The sequence below is a fragment of the Rattus rattus genome, chromosome X (assembly GCF_011064425.1).
Source record: "Rattus rattus isolate New Zealand chromosome X, Rrattus_CSIRO_v1, whole genome shotgun sequence".
Classification (NCBI taxonomy): domain Eukaryota; kingdom Metazoa; phylum Chordata; class Mammalia; order Rodentia; family Muridae; genus Rattus; species Rattus rattus.
The window spans coordinates 22881799-22906140 of record NC_046172.1 but is presented as its reverse complement, the minus strand read 5'-3'; the positions used below and the strand labels follow the sequence as shown (position 1 = coordinate 22906140).

At 36.2% G+C, this 24342-nt stretch overlaps 2 protein-coding genes across 3 annotated transcripts in view; both read right to left on the bottom strand.

Moving 5' to 3' along the window:
* Positions 1–971: 971 nt before the first annotated feature.
* Positions 972–20006, bottom strand: Scml1 (Scm polycomb group protein like 1). The gene is made up of 7 exons (XM_032890244.1): positions 19968–20006; positions 10454–10537; positions 7109–7213; positions 5671–5952; positions 4797–5538; positions 3382–3521; positions 972–1202 (listed from the first exon to the last, which is right to left on the bottom strand). Exons 1-7 carry the CDS (start codon positions 20004–20006, stop codon positions 1068–1070), a joined length of 1527 nt encoding a protein of 508 aa, XP_032746135.1. The 3' UTR covers positions 972–1067.
* An 833-nt stretch (positions 20007–20839) lies between these two features.
* The window catches only part of Nhs (NHS actin remodeling regulator), a 328523-nt gene continuing 325020 nt past the window's right edge, over positions 20840–24342 (bottom strand). For both annotated transcript variants that reach the window (XM_032890068.1, XM_032890069.1), the window contains one exon: positions 20840–23397. In XM_032890068.1, coding sequence (XP_032745959.1) covers positions 22791–23397 — 607 coding nt within the window. In that variant the 3' untranslated portion in view covers positions 20840–22790. The remainder of the gene's footprint in view (positions 23398–24342) is intronic.

The following is a 24342-nucleotide window of genomic DNA, read 5'->3' as shown; positions in this document are numbered from 1 at the left end:
AAGCCTAGTAAGGGCAAGTGGCAAGCAGAATAAGAGCATCTTGTTTATAAACGGCTTAACATTGTCCTTGTATCAAAGTACCATTTCAAATTCAAAATACAATATTTACTTATGTATATTTTTGGTACAAAAGTAATATCTCCATGAAGAATAAGCACATAAAATAATATATTCTATTATATTATATATTTAAAATTTGAGTATAAGTATCTTCAAAGATACATTTGAACAATGAATTCTTTACTAAATGTCCAAAGTTGATAAAAATATAAAGGCTTTAATATAGTAACTATTCATCTTCTCACTATAGTCAGAATTCTTCCATACTGCTCTTTAGGTATACTTTCGTAGATAAAATGAATGATCATTCTATATATCCAAAATTTTACCTAAACACTTAGAAAAATATTTAGTTACCTGAAGCTCATAGACACTTTGTAAGCTTCATTTTCTCCTTTTAAATCTGAAATGGTATCTTATTCTATATATACTATAAATTACCTAAAAACCTGGTAAGAATATTTTGTTGGGTGAAGCTCATTAGATCCTTTAAGCTTCACTTTCTTTTTCTAAATCTGAACACAGGAAAATAAATTATATGTCTATTGAGTGTTTTCCTGAAAACTGGGAGAACATGAAAAATATACTCCAGTAATATATAAATAAGACATCCAAGGAGGGTAACTATATATTCTCCTTTAATTTTCTCTTCTGTAAAAATTTCTCACCACTTTAATTATGGGAGTTATTGGTTTCTTATATTTCCTCTTTAGTTGCTTTAAAAATATGCATAAAGATAAACTCAAATCCTTTTTTGTTTCTTACATGAAGCATGTTTATAAATTATAAAATGAAAATATTATAAAGATGGAATAAACTGCCAGTCTGTATATGCTAATATTAATATGTTAAATGTATCTTGAAACAGACTTTCAATATAATGTATTTTTTCAATTCTAGTTATAAGGTATCATAAGAATCTTCTTTAAAAATCTAATAAGCATAGGGAATCATCTGTGCATTAAGGAAGAATTTGTAAGAACATTTAAAGTTTCATAAACATTTTTTTACTGGCCAAAGTTTACTCCTTCTTTAAGCTTTTTAATATAGTCTCCAAACTTTATGGCTACTCCCACCTTCACCCCCATATATTTTATCATTGTATCAGTATCGATCAGCAGCAGGGCTTTCCCATCGATATCCTATAGAAAGAAGAAGTTTAAGATGATTAACAGTAGTAATATTCGATGAGCAGTTGTTTCTTTATATATAAGAACAGTTAAAACTAAATTGTCTCATTATGGTTATAAAATCGCTGAATATGTATCTCCTGTACAAAACTATCAAAAATATCACTGCATAGCAATGCATCATTTTGAAGTTTGTATATTCATATCAATTTTAAGAAAAAGCAAATCTAACTTAATTTATATTAACTATAACAATTGATATAATTTTAAGTACTGTATGAAGAATAAAATACTGTGTATCTATGACAAAAACAAAAAGAAAGAATGGCAGAAATGAATTTCATGGCTGTGAACACTGGCTGGGAATATGTAAACATCAAAGCAAATAGTAAATTGTTCAATAGTGTTGTCTTTTATGAAAGTGAGTTATTTGTCTAAAGCTAATTAGATGTTAAGACTAATTATTGGTATTCTTTTTATACTGAAAATAGTACATGTAGTTAAGTTGACACTTTACTATGTGATAACTATAAGACATCTTTACAAAAATTCTTTGCCTTAATTTACCATCACCTAATGCTATTAAAGCATGTTATTTGTTCTTTTTTAGTTCCAGCATAAACTAAAACTGTATTTAATTACATAGCCATGTCTGAGAAGACCTGAAATCTTATACAGTAGTAAGTAAAATTAGAAAGGAAGGGAAATAGGACTTATTAAAAATCCATCTCATGTCAACAAGATAAGAAAAAGAACTAAAAAAAAGATACAAATAGGGAAAAAGTCAATTATGTCTATTTTCCAGTCATATGATTCTATATTTAAAAGACCCTAGAGATGCCAGCAGAAAAATGCTTAGATATGACAAATACTTTCAATAATCACAGTACACAAAATAGATAATACAAGACCCAGAAGCTATCTAGCTGGGTTACTTCACCCTTCCTTAGGTAACTGGGGATTCCCTGCTCCCAGGAAGTCATTATATTGATGACCAACTTACTGTAGACACCCAATGGGTATAACACATCATAGTCCAGGACTTCTGGGGTCATCCTCTCACATAGTTGAGACTATGGCTATCTTTGGTATAAATGTTATAGGGAAGCCAACCACTTTCTTGTTGGATTTAAAGCCTGGTCCACAGATAGAATTAATCCTATGGCTAGATAGGTCATAGGCCCTAGGGGAGGCTTACTATCTTCTTCTAAATGAACATAGCAATAAACTACCCCATAAGTTATTATTTTTATACATATATTAGTGTATTTCTTGACTCTCAACAGAAAATTTTCTTTTTCTAGTACATAGTGATTAATACAGAGACCCACAACTGGTCGATGTAGGGAGATGCCCCTATGCTGCCATCCTGCCACCCAAGGCTCAGAAATCTTCTTGAAAGAGGTCAGAGAAAGATTCTAAGAACCAGAAGTAGTGGGAATCTGTAGGGAAACTCTAAAATCATTAGAAAAGTAGCCCGAAAACTCAGTTTCTAAGAAGTGGTTGTTTTTCTCTATATAAAACAAAACAAAACCAAACAGAAACTTGCCAAGAAAGGAATTAGAAGAAAAAAATCTGGTTCCCAGTATTTTTAAAGGTATCTAGGAATAAACCATGCCAAGAATGCCAAAGACCTCTACAACTAAACATTTATGCCATTAAATAAAGAACCTTAAGCAAATACTAGCAAAAATGAAAATAAATACAATTTAACCATGATGTTGCTTTGTAAATGGCCATCAGAATCACAAATCCTCAAAAGTCACATAAGGTGAATAGAACTGACCAGCTAAAATTAACTTCTGGATTTTATAACAAGAGGGCTATTCTGTTATGCATTATAGGTAAACCTCTCCTATGGTTGTGATCCTAGAGTGGAAAAAGGTTAGTTTGGAAAGGGTTTGTATATTTGCCCTTGCAGAGGAGGTCTGCCTTAAACTTGTAATCCTGAATCACAATCTTCTGAGAGGTTGAGGCTGCTTAGTGTAGTAGAAACTTAGATGCCCATATGAAGAACATACAGTTACCTTACCATTTAATCATAGAATGATGAACAAGATAACCTTTTTTTACAAACAAAAGTAAAATGCCATAATAGGATTCTCCTGGCATGCATATCCAAATGAAAGTACACAGAGGTCATTCAATGGCATTAAGGTAGCAGAGAAACTAGATTAAAAATATACATTACATGTTTTCTGATGGTAGGGTAGAGTTGGTCTGCCAATGGAGGATCTAAACGGTTCAGAAATGTTATCACATCACTCACAGACCAGTTTACAGGGTTACCAAGGTGTCTTACAACAACCCTGTTACACTCAGGTGATGAACCTGCAATTACAGTGAAACACAAATATTAAAAAGAAACTTGATCAGTATCTTGAAAATAAGAGAAGTTAGGTAGAACGTAATAGTCTCATTCCTGGAACCTTCTCTTAAATACCTAAGATCCAACTATAAAAATCCCGAATAAAGATGATTTGAGGACTGCTGCATACCAATGCGCCAAGGGACCTTCCCCAAAGAGCAGAAGCAGCTTCAGAATGTACCTTAAACTGCCATTGTCATAGATGATCAGGAAACAAATGTTTCTATCCAAGGCTTCTTTGGCCAGGAGCAAGTGAAGGAAATGGTGCTACTTGGATTAATTAGGGAGATCTGAGCTAATTTAGTATTATTTCTTATTTGAAGGGTTTCAATAAATTTCCTGACTATCTCTCAAATGTCTCTTTCTCTAAATTAGTTTTATTGTACTAAATACAATAGAGATCCGTCAAGTTTATACTTTATAATTGCTTATTTTTTAGTTATACAAACAAATTTTAATAGTCACAATTATCACAGGTAACAAGATTAGTTCTTTGAAGCAAATCTCTCCATTATATTCAATATTGTCATTTTTAGATTCACCTTTACTCTTTAAATTCACACCGTTTGTGGTTTAAATGTTAATCTGAATTAAATATACTTTCTGATGAGTCTAATCAGAAGTAGTTTTGACATTTAAGGCAATTATTCTTTTATGTTTAACTGAATAGCAATAAGTGTTTTGGTTGAATAAAAACATTTAGTAAAGAAATAGTGATACATGAAACATGAGTGTTCACATCTCAGCAAGTTTTAGCTATGCTATTCACTGACTTGTACAGAAACTTCTTTGTATTCAAATATTACCTTAAGCAAAATGTCTGATTTCCTATGGCTAATGTATGATTACAAATGAAGAAAACTTGGTAATTACTAGGAAATTTTTTTTTCTAACGAAGAAAGTTATTGAGAAATTTGATTTGTGTGTGTGTGTGTGTGTGTGTGTGTGTGTGTGTGAATTATCCAAAAGTATATCCTTTCTTTTTTATCACCTTATGATCATTCTGAGTATTGACTATAGAGAATGCTAAAGAGAATAGATTTTAATATCACAATAGTGTTATTATGAAGATCACCAGAGAAGAGACATTTTAGTTGATTAGCACAATGCTTTACCCATAGAATACCTACTCAATAATTAGTAGTAGCCATTGTGAATATCAACTATCAAAATAGGAAACAAGAAGCTTCTACTAGCTTTCTTAGAGGATGTTAATCATTGGTGCCATTAAAACTCACCAAAAGTGTTAGGGTCAATCACAGGTGTACGCTGAGCCTCCAGTAAGGCCGTTCGCTTCATTTCAGGATTCTGTATGGGGATAAGCTCGCCTGGAGGGAGTGTACTTTCTTCCTTTGCTCTTGAAGTGGCAGAAATGATGGTGTCCATATTGGGGATTTCAAAGTCACTAAAGTAGGGCATTGTAGAAGAGCCAGGTACATCTTTAAACCTGTAATACTCCGCATATGTTTGGGTAGTATATTCAGGACTTGGTGGAGTTTCTTGATAGTCTCTCTCTGGTGTAGATGCAGCAAACACTACTTCCTGGGAATCCTCTGAATCGAAAATATCATCGTCCTCAGTATTTTGGATATTCTCGGTGTTGTTGACAGTATCGGTATACTGGAAAGACTGGGCATTATTGACAGTATCAGCATGCTGGACAGTCTGGCTGAGGTCGTCCGTATCAGTGTACTGGACAGTTTGGCTGAGGTCAACATTATCAGTGTACCGGATAGTCTGGTTGAGGTCCACTGAATCAGTGTACCGGATAGTCTGGTTGAGGTCCACTGAATCAGTGTACCGGATAGTCTGGTTGAGGTCCACTGAATCAGTGTACCGGATAGTCTGGTTGAGGTCCACTGAATCAGTGTACCGGATAGTCTGGTTGAGGTCCACTGAATCGGTGTACTGGATAGTCTGGCTGAGGTCGGCTGTATCGGTATACTGGATAGTTTGGCTGAGGTCAGCATTATCAGTGCACTGGATAGTCTGGCTGACGTCGACTGAATCGGTGTACTGGATAGTTTGGCTGAGGTCAGCATTATCGGTGCACTGGATAGTCTGGCTGACGTTGACTGAATCGGTGTACTGACCAATCGGGCTGAGGTTGACTGTATCAGTGTACTGGAAAGTCTGGCTGTTGTTGATATCATCGGTATACTGGAAAGATTGGCTGTTGTTGATAGCATCAGTGTATTGGAAAGGCAGGGTATAATCCATGGGCTCGATGTTTTCCATATCCTGGTCATTATCTTGCCTCCTGCAGACTGGTGAAGTTGGACTATAACTTTGAGGATAGGTGAAGGAATTATCATGAACTATTTGTTCCACTTTCTGCACTTTAACTTTTTTAGACCTCAGGTAATTGTATTTTCTGACTGCAGATCTCAGAGGCTTCATAATCAAAAGAGAAATAAAAAGAATAATCAAGACATCATGGTTTCTGCACAATATTATTTTTTCATTAGAAAATGGTGTTTATTTTGATCAAGCAATTTTGTTCCTCTTCTAACCTATATTTAATTTGTTGTGTACTTTATAGGCACAAATATAAAAATGCTCATCACCAAAGCAAGCTCTACTGTGCTTCCCAGTTGAGGTGTGTTGGGGGATACTCTACTGATAGCTGCATCTGGTGAGGGGTAAGGCTAGCTCTCCTGCTCTCACGACCTTGTGGCTGGGCCAGCTCTCCTGAGCTCACACACTTGAGAGCAGCTCACCACTGCCTCTGCCACCAGGGGTGGGGGCCAGGTGAGTCAGCCCTAAGGGCATGAGCACTAGAGAAATGACCATGCCACTTGCTGGCTTTGGCATTGTGTGAGCTAGCTGGGGCAGTGCTAGAAAGCTTACCCTTGGTAGTGTGGGTATGGGAAAGCTGTCAGACTGACCAACTCTGCTACCACCCAGGCCTAGATCCAGAACTTTGAGTTGTCCCATGCCAAAATCGACCTCATCTATAAACTGCTGGCATGTGTGAAAGGGCTGGTCCTGCAGATTCAAGTACACAAGATTACCATGACACAGGACAACAACAGGAAAACCAAAATGAGTCCTGGTAAAAATACAATATTGATGGTGTAGCAGAAGCTATAGGCCTTGAACCAGACCATGACTCATTGCAATGATCATTTGAAAGTAAAGATGGACAAAAGGGTATATACTGTATGACACACTACACCTTCCAGGATGAGATGTTTTCTATGCTTTGTTTTGGTTTCTGTTTGTTTGTTTCGTTTTCTTTGTGGGGATGGTTGTAAGGGCAGGGTATGGCTATGAAAGGATGGGGAGATGAGTGGGACTAGGGTACATGCTATGGAACTCACAAAGAATCAATAAAAAGTTTAAAAAACCCTTATTGTCCTACATTCATTAACTCTGAACATGAGCATTTTTTCAAAAAAAGTTATAGTCTATAGTCATCTGTTCCTGCAGCAAATATAGATAAGCCTTGATACTCTCACATTTACTAGTTCTCTATCATTTTGAACTGACTGGCATCTTTAGACAGAAAATATTTATCAAAGTTGTAATAATATATTTGTATACTTACAGGATAATTCCAGAAGGATCTAGAGCGAGCACGATAAATTTTTGTTACTTTTTCATCCAAGTCATCAAACTTATTTTCCAGTCTTTGAACAGTTTTAAATATAAGCTGTTGTAATAAAAGGTATTAGTAGTTATTGTTTCAAAAGAAAAGTAACACATGTGAAAATACACAAAGCCAAGGTTACTTGCTAGGCCCAATGGAAGATCTCCAGTAGTCAGAAACATAACATTTTCTACTTGAGGCCTGGTATTTAAGGGACACAGGACAATGGCTGAGATGCCGAGTCTCAACCTGCCACTGCACTAGCTGATTTATGGACACACATAGAAGGGTCTTCAGTGCCAGAAGGTGAGTGCATCATAGTTTTATACAAACTCCCACCTATATGTGCTGCAGCCAGTTCCCATTGAGGAGGGTACTGACTTAGGAGTGATGTATTCAAATCTGTTAAGAAAAAGAACTACCTTCCATACCACGGCTTTAAAAAGAGAGGCAGAAGGCAGTAATTTTCCACTCTGAGAAGAATATATGTGATGTTGGGCTTCAAACTATTCTAAATATTAAGCAGCTAGAAATGATCTCACAGTGCTATTGAATATACCTTACATGCCATATAAATGAGGTACACACTACTGATAATATGATGTTTTTTTCTTGAAATGTTCAGAAATTTCAGAGAACATATTTATGAAAGACCAGAAATACTTTTTCATTCAATTATGAATGCCTTCCTCCTGTCAGAACTAATTTGCTAGGTGCTAGGACCATGAAACTTAAAAACCAGAAAAGAAGCAAACAAACAACATTAAAAAAAAAACTACAGAAGACAAACTCCTGTCCCAGAGAAATGCCTATCTCAGTCTGGAGAGAGCTATAAGCAGTGACCATTTCAAGAGGACAAATAACAGGCATCCTGGGACATCTCAAACTGTGCCCTGTGGAGCCCAGTTCCAATGGATACATCTATAAGACAACTCCTGTATCAAAGGCCCATAGGAACATCATGAAAAATTGAGGCAGAAAGATTGTAAGAGCCAGAGGACCAGGAAGCCTGCTGTGATACTGTGTCTTCTAGTAATGCTAGAAACTACACCCAGAAAGTCTCACCAGCATAACTAAACATCAGCTGAATAAAAAGGACACTGTAGATATACCAAAGTAGATGAGAGAAAGCTTGTGAGGACTCAAGCCTGCTCAAAGAACTACAGACAACTAAGGAATGCTAAGACTGAGAGAACTCATCTTCCTCAGAGAAGAGCCTACTGATTGCTTGTTAGTGCCAAATAGTCAGCACTGAAAACATGCACACAAGTAGCATTATGCAGGCTAAACAGTTTGTATTTAGGGATGTGTGTGTGTGTGTGTGTGTGTGTGTTTGTATGTGTATATGTGTCTGTATGTATGCACATATACATGCAATACAAATTGATGAAAAAGAGGCCATAAATGTATGTATGTGTGTACATACACATGCAATAGTAATTCATGAAAAAAAGAGGCAATAAATTTGAAAGAAAGGAGAGGTATATGGGAGGGTTTGGAGGGAAGAAAGGAAAAGGGAAAATATTCTAGTTATATCATAATTTCATCCAAGAGAGTAATATATATATATATATATATATATATATATATATATATATTCATTTTTTTTTAGACCAGCTCTCACTATGTGGCTCTGGCTGACCTTTAACTATTTAAATGAAGCTGGCCTTGAACTTGTGGCAATATGTAGCAGTGGACCATACCAGGAAAATTGGTAATGTTGAGGGGTTAGGAAGCCCTGGAACAGAGAGGACCTTAGGAGCTTTAACTGATTCCTACCAGGCCCCTATCATGTGACCACACTTCCTACATAGGAACATGTAGATGACAACAGAGTTCTCCATGATAATGAGGTATCTAGAGGCCCTAAGGGTTTAACCAATAAACTTCTCTTCCTAGAAATTCCTTCCTGCAAAAGGTATTTCATCTCTGGTCCATCCTGAGGAAGTGATATTTATTTATTTTCCACATGAAAAATCAATAAACAGTTTTGAACAAAAACTGTCTCTTTCATCAAGAACCTCTGTAGGGAACATGGAGAAGGCCTTCATCTACAGAGCTGTGTCATCTAAGTCTCCTGCAGAAGCTCCCTCTACACTCCCAGACTAAGCTAAGGAAATTGCTAATGAGCTAAGCTGGAGTTCACCCCCCCCAAACATACCCCCAGGCCCTGGGTTCATCCTCAGATCAAGGGCCTCCTGCATTCTTTAGCTCCTCCATGACTTCCAGCAGCCTCTGGATTTCAAGAGTCTGAGAAGCCCTGACCCAGTGCTTCCAATGGCAGTGGAGGGTAAACTCAGTCTAGCATCTCTATTTTGCCTGCCCAGCAGTGTTTCCCCACCACACCAGCAGGGAAAAATGCAGAACTACAGCAATCCTGCCTCTGCCTCCAAAAGTACTAAGATTAAATATTGTTGTTACTTTTATCATCTATTATATAGGTAAGGAGGTCATGTCAACAACACCCAGCAAAGTGAAGTGAGAAGATTCTTAAGTGCCCCTTAGGGGTGCAGCTTGGGAACTGGCACTGCTCACCTGCAAAACCATATCAGACAGCCTTGTCCACCTTCCCCTATTTCTATGCAATTGTAAGACCAACTCCCATCAGCATGGCTTCTGTCCTCACTACTGTCAGCCTAGAAGATCTCTCTCTCTCTCTCTCTCTCTCTCTCTCCTCTCTCTCTCTCTCTCCCTCCACACACACACACACACACACACACACACACACACACGCAAGAGAGAAACTTACTTTTCAAACCACTATCATTTCAGTCTATTCTGCAAACCTTATCAATAAAAACCATTTTTATGAACTTCTATTGCCTCTGGAGTATATAGCTCATAAAAGCTACAATAACTACATACTTCTATCAGTTCTTAACCACAAGTTTATTTTTATGACTTTCCCTCAAAACTATACAAGATAAAGTTCTTACAAAACATGAGGAAGCTATCTTAATATGTAACTAAGTAGGCACATACTAAAACTGTATCCAAATCTTCCAATTTCCTTTAAAAGTTTTATAGTAGAAATTAATATTAGGCAATAAAGATGGAAAATATACAAATACAGTACCAGTTCAATATTCTTTTAATATTCTAAAATACTAATTTGATATTTCAAATTTTCACCTAAAAATACTATTCTAAGTGGAAATTGTCAAAACAATTGCAATGAGGTAAAATAATCACAAGTAATCTGATATGGAAAATCTTCAGTTAACTATACAATTTCCCCTTACATAAGAAATGTTTACAATTTAATGTTCTAGGAAAATACTAAAAAAGAGAGAAGTACCATACCTGACAATAGTTCAGGATAGAGGCAATTGCTCGTGGTCCTTCAATTTCTTGAATTTCACAAATTTCATGTGGATGGACTATATTCTAGGATAGTTTTCATACCACAAGTAGTTAATGCTTCATTTCAGTAAGAGTCACATTGATTAGTGAGCATACCTTATACTACTTATCTATTTAAGTTTTTATTTGTCACCAATCTTTCAAAAGTCTTAATTAAAACAGAGATGAAATAAAAATTCGAGTTACAAGGGATGGAAATAATTGCCAGTCAAGTAAAGGAGAAAGGAACGACTTTACCAGAAGAGTTTAGGCAGAGAATTCCAGTAAAAAAAAAAAGTTGCTCACAATGTCCTAGTACATAAGGAAAGGAAAGATGCAAAATGGCCAAGATCTCACTGTCTAAAGAGATTCAGGATGAAGCATATTTTTGAGTATAAGTTAAGAGGAACTCCATAATGCATCTGAAATGTAAGTCTTTCTCTTTAAAATCGTAAACAGTGATATACTGGGCAATTTGTTACTTCATGTTACTTATATTACTGAAATGTGTTTTTGGTGAAGTCAAAAAGCATATTAAAGCATAATATCGCTAATATCATTTTTTATCATATGAATATCCTAAGGGGATATTCCTAATGAATATCCTAAGGGGATATTCATATCCAGATAGGAGAAATACTTCTCAGCAAATTTTTAAAAAAGACAAAATAACACAATGAAAAGCTGCGGACTTTAATTTCACTTATCAGAAGGTTTGAAAACCTGTTGTATTATCAAAAGACCTTTGCCTGCTTTTAATGCCATGCCTATGTGGAAAAGTATATGTGAGTCAGGCATGACAACATATTCCTGTGATATCAAAAACTCAAGAAGCTAAGGCAGGAGGATGGTGAGTTCAAGGACATCCTGGGTAGGCCAAAGACATTGAATCAATAAACAAAAGAAAACATATCTGGATTAGTGAGAACTATTCTCTCATTCATCCTGATATACCAGAGCCTTCCTTTTCTATAGAACTTAACAGTTTCTGTACTTCAGGGCAGAGACATTAGTCTTCAATGTTGAAATTGATTTTAAAGTAAAAAAAAAAAACAAAAGAAAGACAAAAAACAAACAAAAAACCAACAATAACAACAAAATTAACCATGACCAGAGCATCACACTAATTTTGATCCTGAACAATTCAACAGTGCCACCATGTGGCCAAACTAGAAAACACTTAAGCACTTCTGATTCTTAATAAACGAATTTCTAAAACATCTTAAAACACTGTTGAAATAAGACAGAGTATTAATTTATTTCCATAAATTAATTAATGTAACAGTGGGCATTTAGAGTCACAAAGTATCAAACAGAAAAGGAACTGTAGGGTACCATGTATACTAGCATTATCAAAGATGGACATATTTCACTGAGCTATTAGCCATGATAATACAGAACACCTGGGACAGCAACTTTCTGGCCCAGATCCCAGCTCAAAGGGCCTCTTGTTGAAAATTCATATCCAACCAACACAAGACAGTCTCATAAAGACAGAACAAGCCTGAGATTTTAGCATGCTGGGCTGGATGGCAGCTAAATGAGGATCCCAGCTCCATAACCAAGATAACTTTTGCTGGTCGAAGTGGGGCTAAATGTGAATATTATTAATTATGATTTGAACAAAATTTAAGTCTTCCTTCTTAGCCAGTTCTAGATAGAAGTTCAGCCCAGGAAAGTAGCCCACACCTGATAGGAATCCAGACGAAAACCATTCAAAACAAAAGACAGGATATTAATAAGTTACCATAAGTAAGTGTTACATTTTGTCAAAAAATTATTCTAAGAATAAATTATGAAGTGAGGAAAATTTTAAAGTAAACATACTTGGTAGCTCTGTATACGTTTGTTTTAAAATCCATGACACAGATTACCTAAATTATCCTCCACTGAATAAATTACTAAAATGACATGTACTCCTTACAAAATATAGTAGTTTACCTTCACATGGTAGCTTGTGTTTTCCAGTAAGTATTCCCCAAAATGTCTCTCAATAATGGACAGTAAGTATTGTTTCCAATGGTGAAAACATCACAGTTGATAAAAGCTAAAATTTGTCTAGATTACTTCAATGACATTTATATGTCCTTAGGAGACTAAATGTGCTCACTGCTAGGCCAAATTTTATATATAATTATATAATATAATTATGTATTTTATGTACATAAGGTACTCTTCTTACCCAACCTGCTCTGTTTATATCACAAACAGAACTAACAAATGTAGTCTACTCTACCTGCCTAAGTCTCATCACAAAAATATAAATAATATCTAGCATCTCCTCTCTAAAACCTACCAGTCCTGTAGAAATGTTTGCCAATGAGAATAACCTAGATGAACCTGAGGACACAGAATTTAAAGAACCATAATAAACTTCATTAAAATTCAAAAGTAAGGGGTTGGGGGATTTAGCTCAGTGGTAGAGCGCTTGCCTAGCAAGCGCAAGGCCCCAGTTCAGTCCCCAGCTCCAGGAAAAGAAAAAAAAGAATTCAAGAAGTTTAAAGAAGAATACTATATATATATATATATATATATATATATATATATATATATAGTTTAATAATTTACATTTTGTGTTCAATGTCAAAGATTAAGAAACTCAGCAGAAGTTTCCATAAAATGGAAATTTTTTAAAAGAAAAACCAGTTTGTCAGATTCTCACAAGTTAAATTTTATATCAACTCTACAAGTTTGCAATTCAATTTCAGAGTACCCAGGAGAAATGTTAAGTGTGTGTTCTTAGATTTATACACAAATTCTCATAGAATTATCAAAATTATACTTATTATTTATACATTTCACTTCATGTAATGTAACTCAATTTAGCAAACACTGTAGCATAACTAAAAGAACAGAGATGATCAATTTCAAATACAAACCCCATCCACTTTACTGGGGCCAGGCATCATTGTTGTACAACAGGAGAAACTCCACTTCCTGAGTTGAGCCTATTACTGTTAGACTTGATGGAAGGTTTACTACTTAGTCACCAGAGGCAAACCTTCTACTCCTGCAAAGAAATGCATAAAGGTGTCACTTCATGAACCTAATCTCTAAAACAACTTAAATGGATAAGTTTATGAGACTGATGTTGGAACCTGGGATCTTATCCATGCTAGGCAAGTGCCCTACCACTAAGCTAAATTACATTTCCATCACTAGAATAAATATCTATGCACAGAAGAGCTATAATATTCATGACTGGGAAATCATAACCATGACTGGGAACTCATAATGATTTTACAACAGGTGCAATCTGTGAATAGTCTACAAAGTAAGAGCCGAAAACAACTGAACAAGAGAATATACAGCTAACACCTTTGTAAAGGAGCTCAAAGGGCTTTAGGCCTAGGGAGCAAGAATGCTGCCCAACTCTGTCCCAAGAATCGGTTCTCATCTGAAGGCAGCTGCCATTGCTACCCTTGACACCAATGTTACTGCCGCTATTGCCTTGGCCACTACTGTCTTTGCCACTGCCTCTGCCACTGATGCTGCTGCTACTGTCAGGGCCACTTTCTCTCCACCTTTGGTGCCTCTATTACTGCTACTGCTGATGGCGCTGCTGCGCTGCTGCTGGGCTGCTGGTGGTGGTAGTGGCTATTCTGCTGCTGGGCTGCTGCTGCTGGTGAAATGTGGGCAGAGCGGCCACAGAGACTCTGCCTCCTCACCTGCCCCATAAAACCTTCTGAGGCACTATCTCCAGGGCCCAGTGAAGCCCCAAAATCATAGTTGCTTTATTAGTTACATTTAACATTAAACCTAAACAAACTGCCTGTGAAATATAAGCTGAAAACTTGATAATACTCAAGGCTAGATCATGGCTCTGAGTCATTTAATATGGAACTAGAACCAGATAAGTCTGCAATGACATAATCCTCTAGCATGGATCAGAGGTCTGTCTTGAATTTCTGCCATAGAAGGGACTGAAGGGACTGTTACTGAAGGGACACCACAGTGCAAAATTTCATTAATTGCATCCATCCTGGGACAGAGCAGCAGGGAGAGACATACTAAAGGGATCAGGGTTCCATCTCTTTCCTAATCTATTGGAGAGACTGATGACCAGAGTCCCTAAGGACAAAATTCTATGGGAGACTAAGAAGATAGAGAGTTAGCTCCCAAGTAATACGAATGCAGACCAATGTTGTATAAAAATTTCAAATTGTAATATACCTCAGTTTGACATATAAATTCCATCACATTTTATTTTTAACTGTTTGGGGTTTCCTGACTATAATGTTGACATGAACTGTGAGTAATTAGCCTGTATCTGTGGCCATACAAAGGAAAACTCATAATGAAAATAAACTACTTACTGTGGTTACCAACAGGGACAAAACTCATAACTGCAACATAAGTAAAAGGAACCAGACATGAAAGAAAACAGCATACAATTTAACTCAAAGATAGCTCAAAATCTGGCCAAAATAATCTTTGATAGAAGAGGTCTTTCCAACCTATGGCCACTTCAACCATCTCTGACTGTCCTATCTTGTGAATATATCATTAAATTACTTCTAAAGTTTTACTCTTACAACGAACAATGTAGAACAGTCTTACACTGATACAAGTAGTTCCAGAAGAAAAGTTAATAAAAAAGAAACAATCGGTAGTTAGAAAATAGGACTTATACATTTGAAAATCCTTCACTACTTCTCAATAGACCGACTAAAAAGGACTGTTGGAATCAGTCATAACACACTGTTGATTCTACCTATGTCTTTTATCAGAGCAAAACAAGTATCAGATAGTATAAAATGACTTTGATCCTAAGGCTGCTTAATAACACACAAAGTAAACCAGGATCACTCCAACTCCAATCCAAAACAGCACAAACTAGGAGAGTCCACAGCCATCAACATTTTCCATAAGGCATATCTCACAATGATTAAGAAACAAGGTTAACCCCAGAGCTAAGGCTGTCCCACAGCCTTCCATACCCAAATCCCATAAAAAAAAAAGAAACATGGCTAAAATCAACCCTTTACATTAACGAATTAATGATTCATAAAGACACAAAAGTCAAATCATAACAGTCAGAAATTTCTAAGATAGGAAACTCCAAAAAAGGCCAAATTGGAATAGTAATTTGCATGAACATATCCCATAAAGTATAGCTGACAATTATTAGGATGGTTAAAGTCTACCTTTTACCCAAGACTCCTTAGACACAGACAGCAAATCACAACAGCAGTATCTTCCTAAATAATAATAATGATAATAATAATAATAATAATAATAATAATAATACCAAAATAATCCAAATCCACACCATTACCTGCTATCAACTTATTCCATGAGGAACACTCAAAGTGATTAGGATGGCTAAAATATACTATTTTACTCTAAGACTTTTTTTTTTCAGAGCTGAGGACCGAACCCAGGGCCTTGAGCTTGCTAGGCAAGTGCTCTACCACTGAGCTAAATCCCCAAGCCCTACTCTAAGACTTCTTAAGAACCTACAAGACTAATCACAAAAGCAGATATGTCCATTTCAAGCTACAAAAGATGCAAATAGAAAAAATGGGGAGTCAAAGGTCATCATTTGAGCCCATAAGGCATAGATCACAGTAGCAGGATGGCTGAAAACTGTTTTATTCTGTGACTTCTTAAAGGTACACAAAGCAAGCCAAAACAGCCAGGTAGCTCCAAGTATAAAACATTCAAATAAAGCAAGCTGGGAGAGTCACTTACCATCAACTTATCCCAAAGGCACAGCTTACAGTGACTAGGATAGCTGAAAACTACCTTTCATGCTAAAACTTAAAAATACAAAACATAATTCACGATAGCTATATCCTTCTAAGTTATAAAATCCCAAAGTAGGCCAAATCCCAAGTCATCTGCAAAACCTTTCTCATAAAGGATAGATTTAGGATGGGCTGAAAATGATGTTTGACCCTAAGACTTCATAAAGAAGCCTAAGGAAAATCATAATAGCAAGACTGATTCCATTCATGTAATAAAAAACCCTAAATAACCCTATGTGTGATCAACTTATCCTATAAGGAATAGTTCACAATTACTAGGATGACTAAAAAGTATATTTTACCCCAGAAATTCTTAAAAACAGAAAGGTAAATCAAGACAGTGAGATCTTTCTAAATTATAAAGCCCCATACAGCCCAATTAAAGAGTCACTTGCTATCAACTTATGCCATAAAAATAAATGAGTAGGATGGCTGAAAACTACCTTCTATCCTAAGGCCTCTTAAAAACACAAAATCCAATTTACAAGATCTTTGTCTTTCAATGTTATAAAACCCTATAGCATCCTAAACCGGGAAAACCATGCCCCAACATTTTATTCCATGAAATATAGATCATGCTGACCGAAGGACTGAAATCAATCTTCCATTCTTCCTTAACAACATACATGCCAAATTACAACAGCAACCTGAATCAGGAGAGGAGGAGCCAACGGATTCCTAAGACATTAGGGCCTATTCTTTTTAATCAAGGAGCACACAGCTTTCCCCATAAGCATATCCCTACATTGCCCAACCTTACAGGGATCCAGACATTTTACAGTTGTTTGGGATGGTACATCTGCCCCTGAAAATTAAACAATTCTCTGGAAGGCCTCTTCAACATCACTCTACATATTTTTCTTCATCCCCAAGTAACATAAACAAGATTCAGTAAGGTTGTAATGTCTTCAACCAAAACACGGTTAATGACCAAGGCCTCCAAAACTTGCTCTCAGTCTCAAAATTTGGTCCCAACAACTCTAGAGATTTTAGGCTCATTAATGTCAGAAGTTGGTAAGAGTTCTTCCTTTTTGTTCACCTATTTCTGTCAAGAAAGAAAGGATGAACTTCTTCCAGAAAGTCCAGCAAACATGTAGTAATTAATAACATTTTATATATTATTAAAATTAAAATCTAAATTATATATAAATATATATGATTTATATTTTATATTTATTATTATACATTATGTATTTTGATATGTATAAATACATACATATATGTGGTACATATGAATATGTTAAAATATCTATATTTTATATATTTATTATATTAGATATTACATATTTTATTAAATGTTATGTATAAATAATACACAATATATTTTATATATAAAATATATTTGTTTTTATATAAATACAAGCATATGTAATTTATAATTATAACTTTAATGGCCAAATCACAAAAGCTCACAAGTTTTGGGGGGCTCTGAGACCTAAAATTAATTGAAACAACCCAACGACAGAGCTTTTGAAATTCAAGGCTACAAAGCATATATTGACTGTTCCTGTCAAACATATTTCTTCACCTCAGAAGGCCCCGGCCAGTAGGCCAAAATAACTTAAGATGATTATTTTCTACATTGGTACACTCCTTATGCCATGACAAAAGAAATTAAAAAGGGTAAGATATCCATAACTTCATTATTTAGATGAAAGAATTCGACTCGCCATGACTACTAGAGTTTCCAGAAATCTAATTAGCTGCTGGGCATCCCATGTGGACGCTTTCGATTGTCCCGTTAAGAACCGAATTATTATTTGACACCTTTTAACGTCGTTTTGCTGGAAACCAGGTGCTTCTGATGTAATGAGTGTCGTAAAACTCAGGCGTGCGAAGTGCCTGGCCGTAAAATAATGCGCGTTTGTGGCTCACGAGACTGAGCAGGAGATTCTTTTAACTTAATCATGGCCACCTATAAACATAAACTGACCATTGGCTAGCCAGTCTCATTGGGAGATCAAAAGACTATATAGTATGAGTTTTTTTTCATACTACAGACGGAGATAGGGCATAGAAAAGGAAGATGTCCAGTAGAAGGGGCCTTCCTGTCTACTATGCGCAGGGTCACCGGCATCAAAGGTTAGAAGCTCAGCCTCCGACCTTAGATTTATGTTAGCTGAGGTGATTGCAAGGACAGGTAGCCTCTAGAGCACTGTGGCAAGAGCCTCTCAAGTACACAGAGGGTTTCATGGAGACTAGAGGCTAGACTGGCTCTGTTTAATGGGCAGTTTCCTAGGCAGATGGCATGTACTTTCATTTGTTTATTTAAAACTTGTTACTAGGGGTTGGGGATTTAGCTCAGTGGTAGAGCGCTTGCCTAGCAAGCGCAAGGCCCTGGGTTCGGTCCTCAGCTCCGGAAAAAAAAAAAAGAAAAAAAAACTTGTTACTATTTTAAATATAATCGTACTCTCTTCCTCCTCTGTAATTCACTAGGATATCATTGACAACAGGCCTTCAGTATTACACTTGGTAGGAAAACTTGAATGGGAGGTCGGCGTCTTAGCTGTCTTTTCTTAGTAGCCTACAAGACACTTAAAAGATGGCTATTTCAGTCTCAATAAGAGTACAAAACTAAACATTTCAGTGTCCTGGTTGCGTATTGGATCATGACCAACAACGTGTGTATTCTAAAATAATGCACAAGGTAAGTCATAATCATGTTCAGTTTTCTTCAGGTTAAAATGGGCATACCTTGGGAAGTACACAGGTAAGTGTATGCAAAACCCTTAGAGCTTGAGACAGAAGCTTTGCCATGTAATAAAGTCAATGTAACATTACCTAGTGGCAATTTATCTTACGTATATAAATTATTTTCTTGTCAAGGATATGGAAGTATAATAAACTCTAAAAGTAGTCGCTTCTTCAAAATAAAACACAAATCTTAATCGATGTGAAAAGAGCCATAGTGGCTTGGGCGAAAATACACCATTTCCTCTTAAAAAATGAAACTAGATTAAGTATCCTTTATAGATACATTGCTTTTTTCCTGCTAACCTTCCCCTTTATTCAACTGCAGAGAAAATACTTCCCCCTTGTGGAACCTCCAAAGTACAGTTAAGAAGCAATAAAGAGAAAACCTAGTTGTTTAATTGCAGTCACGTTTATTTGCAGTCTCTATACACACTTTCTAGGTAATCAAACTTTTACGATACATTTTTGGAGAGGGTTCACAATGAAACTGTCGTTTTTACTAAAAATAAATACAACTTAAAAGTGTTACAGCTCTAAAATATACAAAACAGATTGAATGTAAACGTTGTCTTACAAAAAAAACATCACAACAATTTAAAAAGTTTTGTATTTACAAATGTACAAAAATACAAAATGGATTACAGAGTCCAAAAACATTTGTCTTTTGGCCAGCACCAAAGACTGGTTCTAGTACCAAAATAGTCACACCATAACCTTCATAGTTCAAGCTTTGTTACCATCTCGTCCTCTAAGTTACCACCACTGCAGAGCATGTACTCACTGAGAGGAGCAAACGGGGTGTTTTGCTTGCTACAACTAGTCCATGTCCTCTACTTAGCCAAAAACAAAACAAGAAAATCAAACCAGGATCACCAGAAAAGCAAGAAAGTAAAACAGAATTTCCCCCACACAATATAAACATGTTGGATAAACACAGAAGAAAAATAGTATCAGTGCAAACAACAGAAGAAAAGTTTGGATTTTTTTTTTTTGGTTTTATTATTTTTTAAACAATACCCTAATGTGTGTACCTGCCTGGAGCTGACGGTGATGTTAAAGACAGTCCCCATCTTAGTATATTTCTAAAAGCCGTGTAGACTATTCTAGATTATTGAGGATTTGCTTGTTTTTTAAACTTTCTTATTCAATATTCTTGTCCACAGTGAATCTAAAATCCATCTTTATTTGGGATTTCTTTAAATCTATGAAATACAAAATAGAGAAACTCTGCTATAGATTTATAGAGTAAACAAAATAAGTAAAACTATAAGGGTTGGTTCTGTGATCATCACATCGACAGTATCTTATTGCCTCACGATTCAAGTCAGACGTGTATTTAAAAATACATGGTATGATTACTTAAATTAATGTCAATAATAAAAGGTGACATTTTTATTAAAGTCTTTATGTGATTTTCTATTCAAGTTTAAAACTTTTAAAGCCCCATACCTTTCTTCACACTAAAAACTAGCTACTAAAAAGCCATACTGCAAACGAAATTGCTTTTTATGAAAATTACAAATGACCACCTATCGAGACTGGAGATGACGGTTCCTTATCACATTTGTCTAAAAACTTTTATTTTTAAAATTTTGCTGAATGTACTTTTCAAAGCATGAGACAGATTTGTTCATGACCCCACATGATGTCAAACCATGCTGGTTTTGTGTTTTTTTTTTTCTTTTTTCTTTTTTACTTTTAATGAGCTATGTGTTCCAATGAGGAATGATGATCCATTTTTTTTCAAACCCCAACATTTTTCTTTTAATAAAATTATAACACTTTGTATATGTTCAAACCCTTTACCAGGTAGTTTATCTAATCTCTCTCTCTCTCTCTCTCTCTCTCTCTCTCTCTCTCTCTCTCCATTCTTTTTCTCCCAGTTCTCAATCCCTCTACCCTCCAAACACCCATTTACATACAAGAATGACAAGAAATTAACTAACACAATTTGGTAGTAAAAACAAATATTAGAAGTCAGACTTTTTCCCCCAAACAAACAAAACACCAGCAACAGATTTTTAATTCTTAATCTGTAAATTTTACAACAAATTTCCATTGAAAGACATTGTCTTCTTAGACCAGACTTTCTCCTTCATTTAGCAAGAGTTAATCCTTTCACACATCTTACTTTCTCAAATACAACTTGCATAGGCATAAAGCCAGCTGTTCATCAATTTCTTGGTGACCCTGGTGTGTTCTGTCATTGTCATCACGTTATAGTCGTTCACAGGTCATACCCCTTCTTAGTTCTTTCTAATTTCTAGTGTTCCCATTCAAAACCTATTCTAAGTACATAGGTACTTATATTTCTCACGTATGATTTCAAACATTAGTATCAGTTCACGTTAAAACCAGAGGTGTGAGAACCACTTGCAGATTTCAACTTGTTATACTTTTTTTTTCAGTTTTAAGACAAGAAAATTCAAGTAATTTCAAGTAATTCAGCTTGTTTCCCTGCCTTCATTTTATCAGAGCACTTGCCCTGATATTTCCTTTCCCTCCCACCACCCTCCCCTTTTGCCATCAAGCAGATCTAGTAAAACCAGACAAAACTTTGTTGCATGTAGCATTGTGAACCAGAGCTGCTCCCCATGCCCAACTGAAGAGTGAATATAAATAATGCATATACACATACCTACTTCCCAACTACATTGTTCACAGTGTCATTTCTGTTAAGTTTTAGGTAGCATGAATCTCATCAGCACAGAGAGGAAGCTTTGCTGAAAACTCACAGGTACTTGCTGAGAAGTCAATAGCTCTGTGGCATGCTTAGCTTTTATTTCTGTTATTTTACGAACCTGGAGCTAATTAAGAAGCTTAAAGAGTATAGTCATTCGATTATGACTGTTTGCCCAGTAGCCTTATATAAAACATGGTCTAAAATTAACTACTGGTTTCTCTACTCATTCTCCTTAAAGCAATCCATTGAAAAATTAAATTCTAAAGGACACTGTTTAAAGCTATTGGGGGTGGGGGTGGGGACATTGCATTGAGAATGATGATTTCTTTCATTGGTTAACAAAAAAAATCAAAAGCATGCTTTTCATTCTGTTCAGATTGCCACAAGGCAAATCACAGCCACAAATTGAGATTAGCTTGTTTCTGTTATAGTTTGTCACAACAATGATTAGGTCTAAATTCATTACTTTAAATTAATCACATTTCAGTACATGACCTCAATATTTCCATTATTTTACCAATTTTTAAATCATATTTGAGGTTTATCACTCAGAAATCATGTTGGTGGACATTTAAATATGGTATTTGATATGAAAATGGTATTCACAGAATACAGTTATTATACTTTATTTGTGTGTGTCCTATAAATAGTTGGTGTGTGGTAGATAATTGGCCACTTGTCCACTCATCATTGATAAATCTATTTACACATTTTATCAAAAATATGGTATTTACATATGTGTAGTTCTTTCTTCTAAATTTTGCTTTAGTTCATTTTAATGTAAAAAAATACCAAACATCCAGAGTAATTTCATCTTGTAGTTTCATGACAGTGAGGGCTTTATTTTCGGAATAGGCAACTCTGGGAAAACCTTGTCTAGATTTCAAGAAAGTTAGATACTTTTGTATTCTCTGTTATCACAAGGAATGAGATTGGACAAATCAAACTATTCTAAAGAAAGCCACGAGACAGAACTGCTACTTAAAACATGAAATTAATTTAAAAATGACTCATTCACGTTTTGCTTCTTCAACACATATTTAGAAGCTCATTGCCAAGCAACGATGCAACCCCCCACCCTGTTGCCTCTTGTCCCAGTTCCTCTATGATGTCACAAAATTCTTTCTTTAGTAAGGGGCTGGACATCTGAGGTCAGCTTGGCTCAAGCAAACTAGGTGGAGCTCTGGGAGGATCGGTCATCATGTGGGCTCCCATCAGAGTTTTCAGTCTCTCCCTCAGAGATGGCCTGCATTGGAGTATTATACAGCCGGCAGCGGACACTGTAGCGGCTGCTGCTGGCCACAGGTGGGGCCCGGGAGCGTCCAACCCGTGCTGAGGCTGAGGTTGCAAAGTTTTTTGAGGAAAACCCTTCCGCATTGACTCGTGGTGAGCACGGTGACAGAGGGGACAGGGCTTCAGTCCCAGGTGTGCTCTGATGGCTATCATCTGGGCTTTGTGGGGATTCTGCAGTAAACTCCCCAGGAGGCTTGGGCAGGACAGGGCTCTTCAGGATTTCAGTAGCAGACATGCGGTAACTAGAATCTGAACGACTGCCTTTCTTGAGGAGCAGTAGCTTAAACTCTTCGTTGGATGTGTTGGACTTTTTGGCATTTCGGTAGATGAGACCAGGAGACCTCTGGCTAATCCCAGTTGTCACATTGCTGCTAGGTGAAGTGACAGAATTGGCATTGCTGCTACTGCTACCAAGAGGAACTCTTGATTTGCTTCTGACAGACATATCCCCAGAATCTTTTCTTCCAAGTACTTTCCTCTTGGATCTTTTAAGAAAAGAGAAAATGGTGTCAAAATCTGAGTCCACATACAATTGTATGAATCAAGAAGTGTTCCATCTCACCCCCATATCTATCGTATTTAAAGAGCATCCTATATGGTAAAATATTAAGCATTAGGACCATACGAAGGAAGGTATGATTCATTACTTTCCCTCCTAGACTTTAAGGCTGCTGATTTCTGTTCACAGCATGGGGAAACACTGCTGCTTTTTCTCATGAAATCTGTCTGTGCAATCCAGAGAAAAATACTCTCACAGTAAGCAGAGAGTGACATCAGTGGGACAAGACTGGCCTTAGTTTGATACCTGAAGGAGCTTGATGATGAATATAGAGAGGTGCATTGCAACCAACATTTCAATTTACTGCACATGAAAGTTAAGTGACTTTCAAACTAAATCAGTCTGATTTTAATACAGATACCATGACTCTTAGGTACCCAAGGATATAAACAGCATGTCTAGCAGGAAATCAACTCTTTGTGAGGAATTGAAAGCTTAAACCATCTCTGGAGTGCTTAAAATATAAAATCTAAGCTCTCAAGACAGCAAAAATAACTCTTGTCATTGGGATGTAAACAAACAGGCAAATCCTATACAAATACAGATCTAAGATTACTGAACTCCTTAAATCTACAGAGCCTCTCTAGTCATGAAATTGCTGATCTTATTTTGAAAATTAAGTAGGCATAAACTCAGTGAATCTTCAGCATAACTCAGTCGTTCTTATGAACTTTGCCTTTCCACATTCCAGAAGAGGGTGGTTTTACTCCAGGGAACCTCTGTGTTTGATATCTTTGCATATCAGTACTTGGTACCAGCAGAAGGGCAGTTTTCAGTACCAGGATTTCTTAGCATCTACAGTATTCTAGGCACAAAATATCGGTTTATCATCAGAATCTGTGAAGTACAGGTATTTCTACTTATAGTAAGA

What these genes read in the sequence shown, in the direction of transcription:
- Scml1 (XM_032890244.1), bottom strand. Translation starts at nt 20,006, where the DNA reads ATGGGGACTGTCTTTAACATCACCGTCAGCTCCAGGCAG. An exon ending in CTATCCTGAACTATTGTCAG is followed by an intron (nt 7,214 to 10,453) that starts GTATGGTACTTC and finishes TTATTACAACAG; the next exon opens with CTTATATTTAAAACTGTTCA. An exon ending in GATCCTTCTGGAATTATCCT is followed by an intron (nt 5,953 to 7,108) that starts GTAAGTATACAA and finishes TTGATTATGAAG; the next exon opens with CCTCTGAGATCTGCAGTCAG.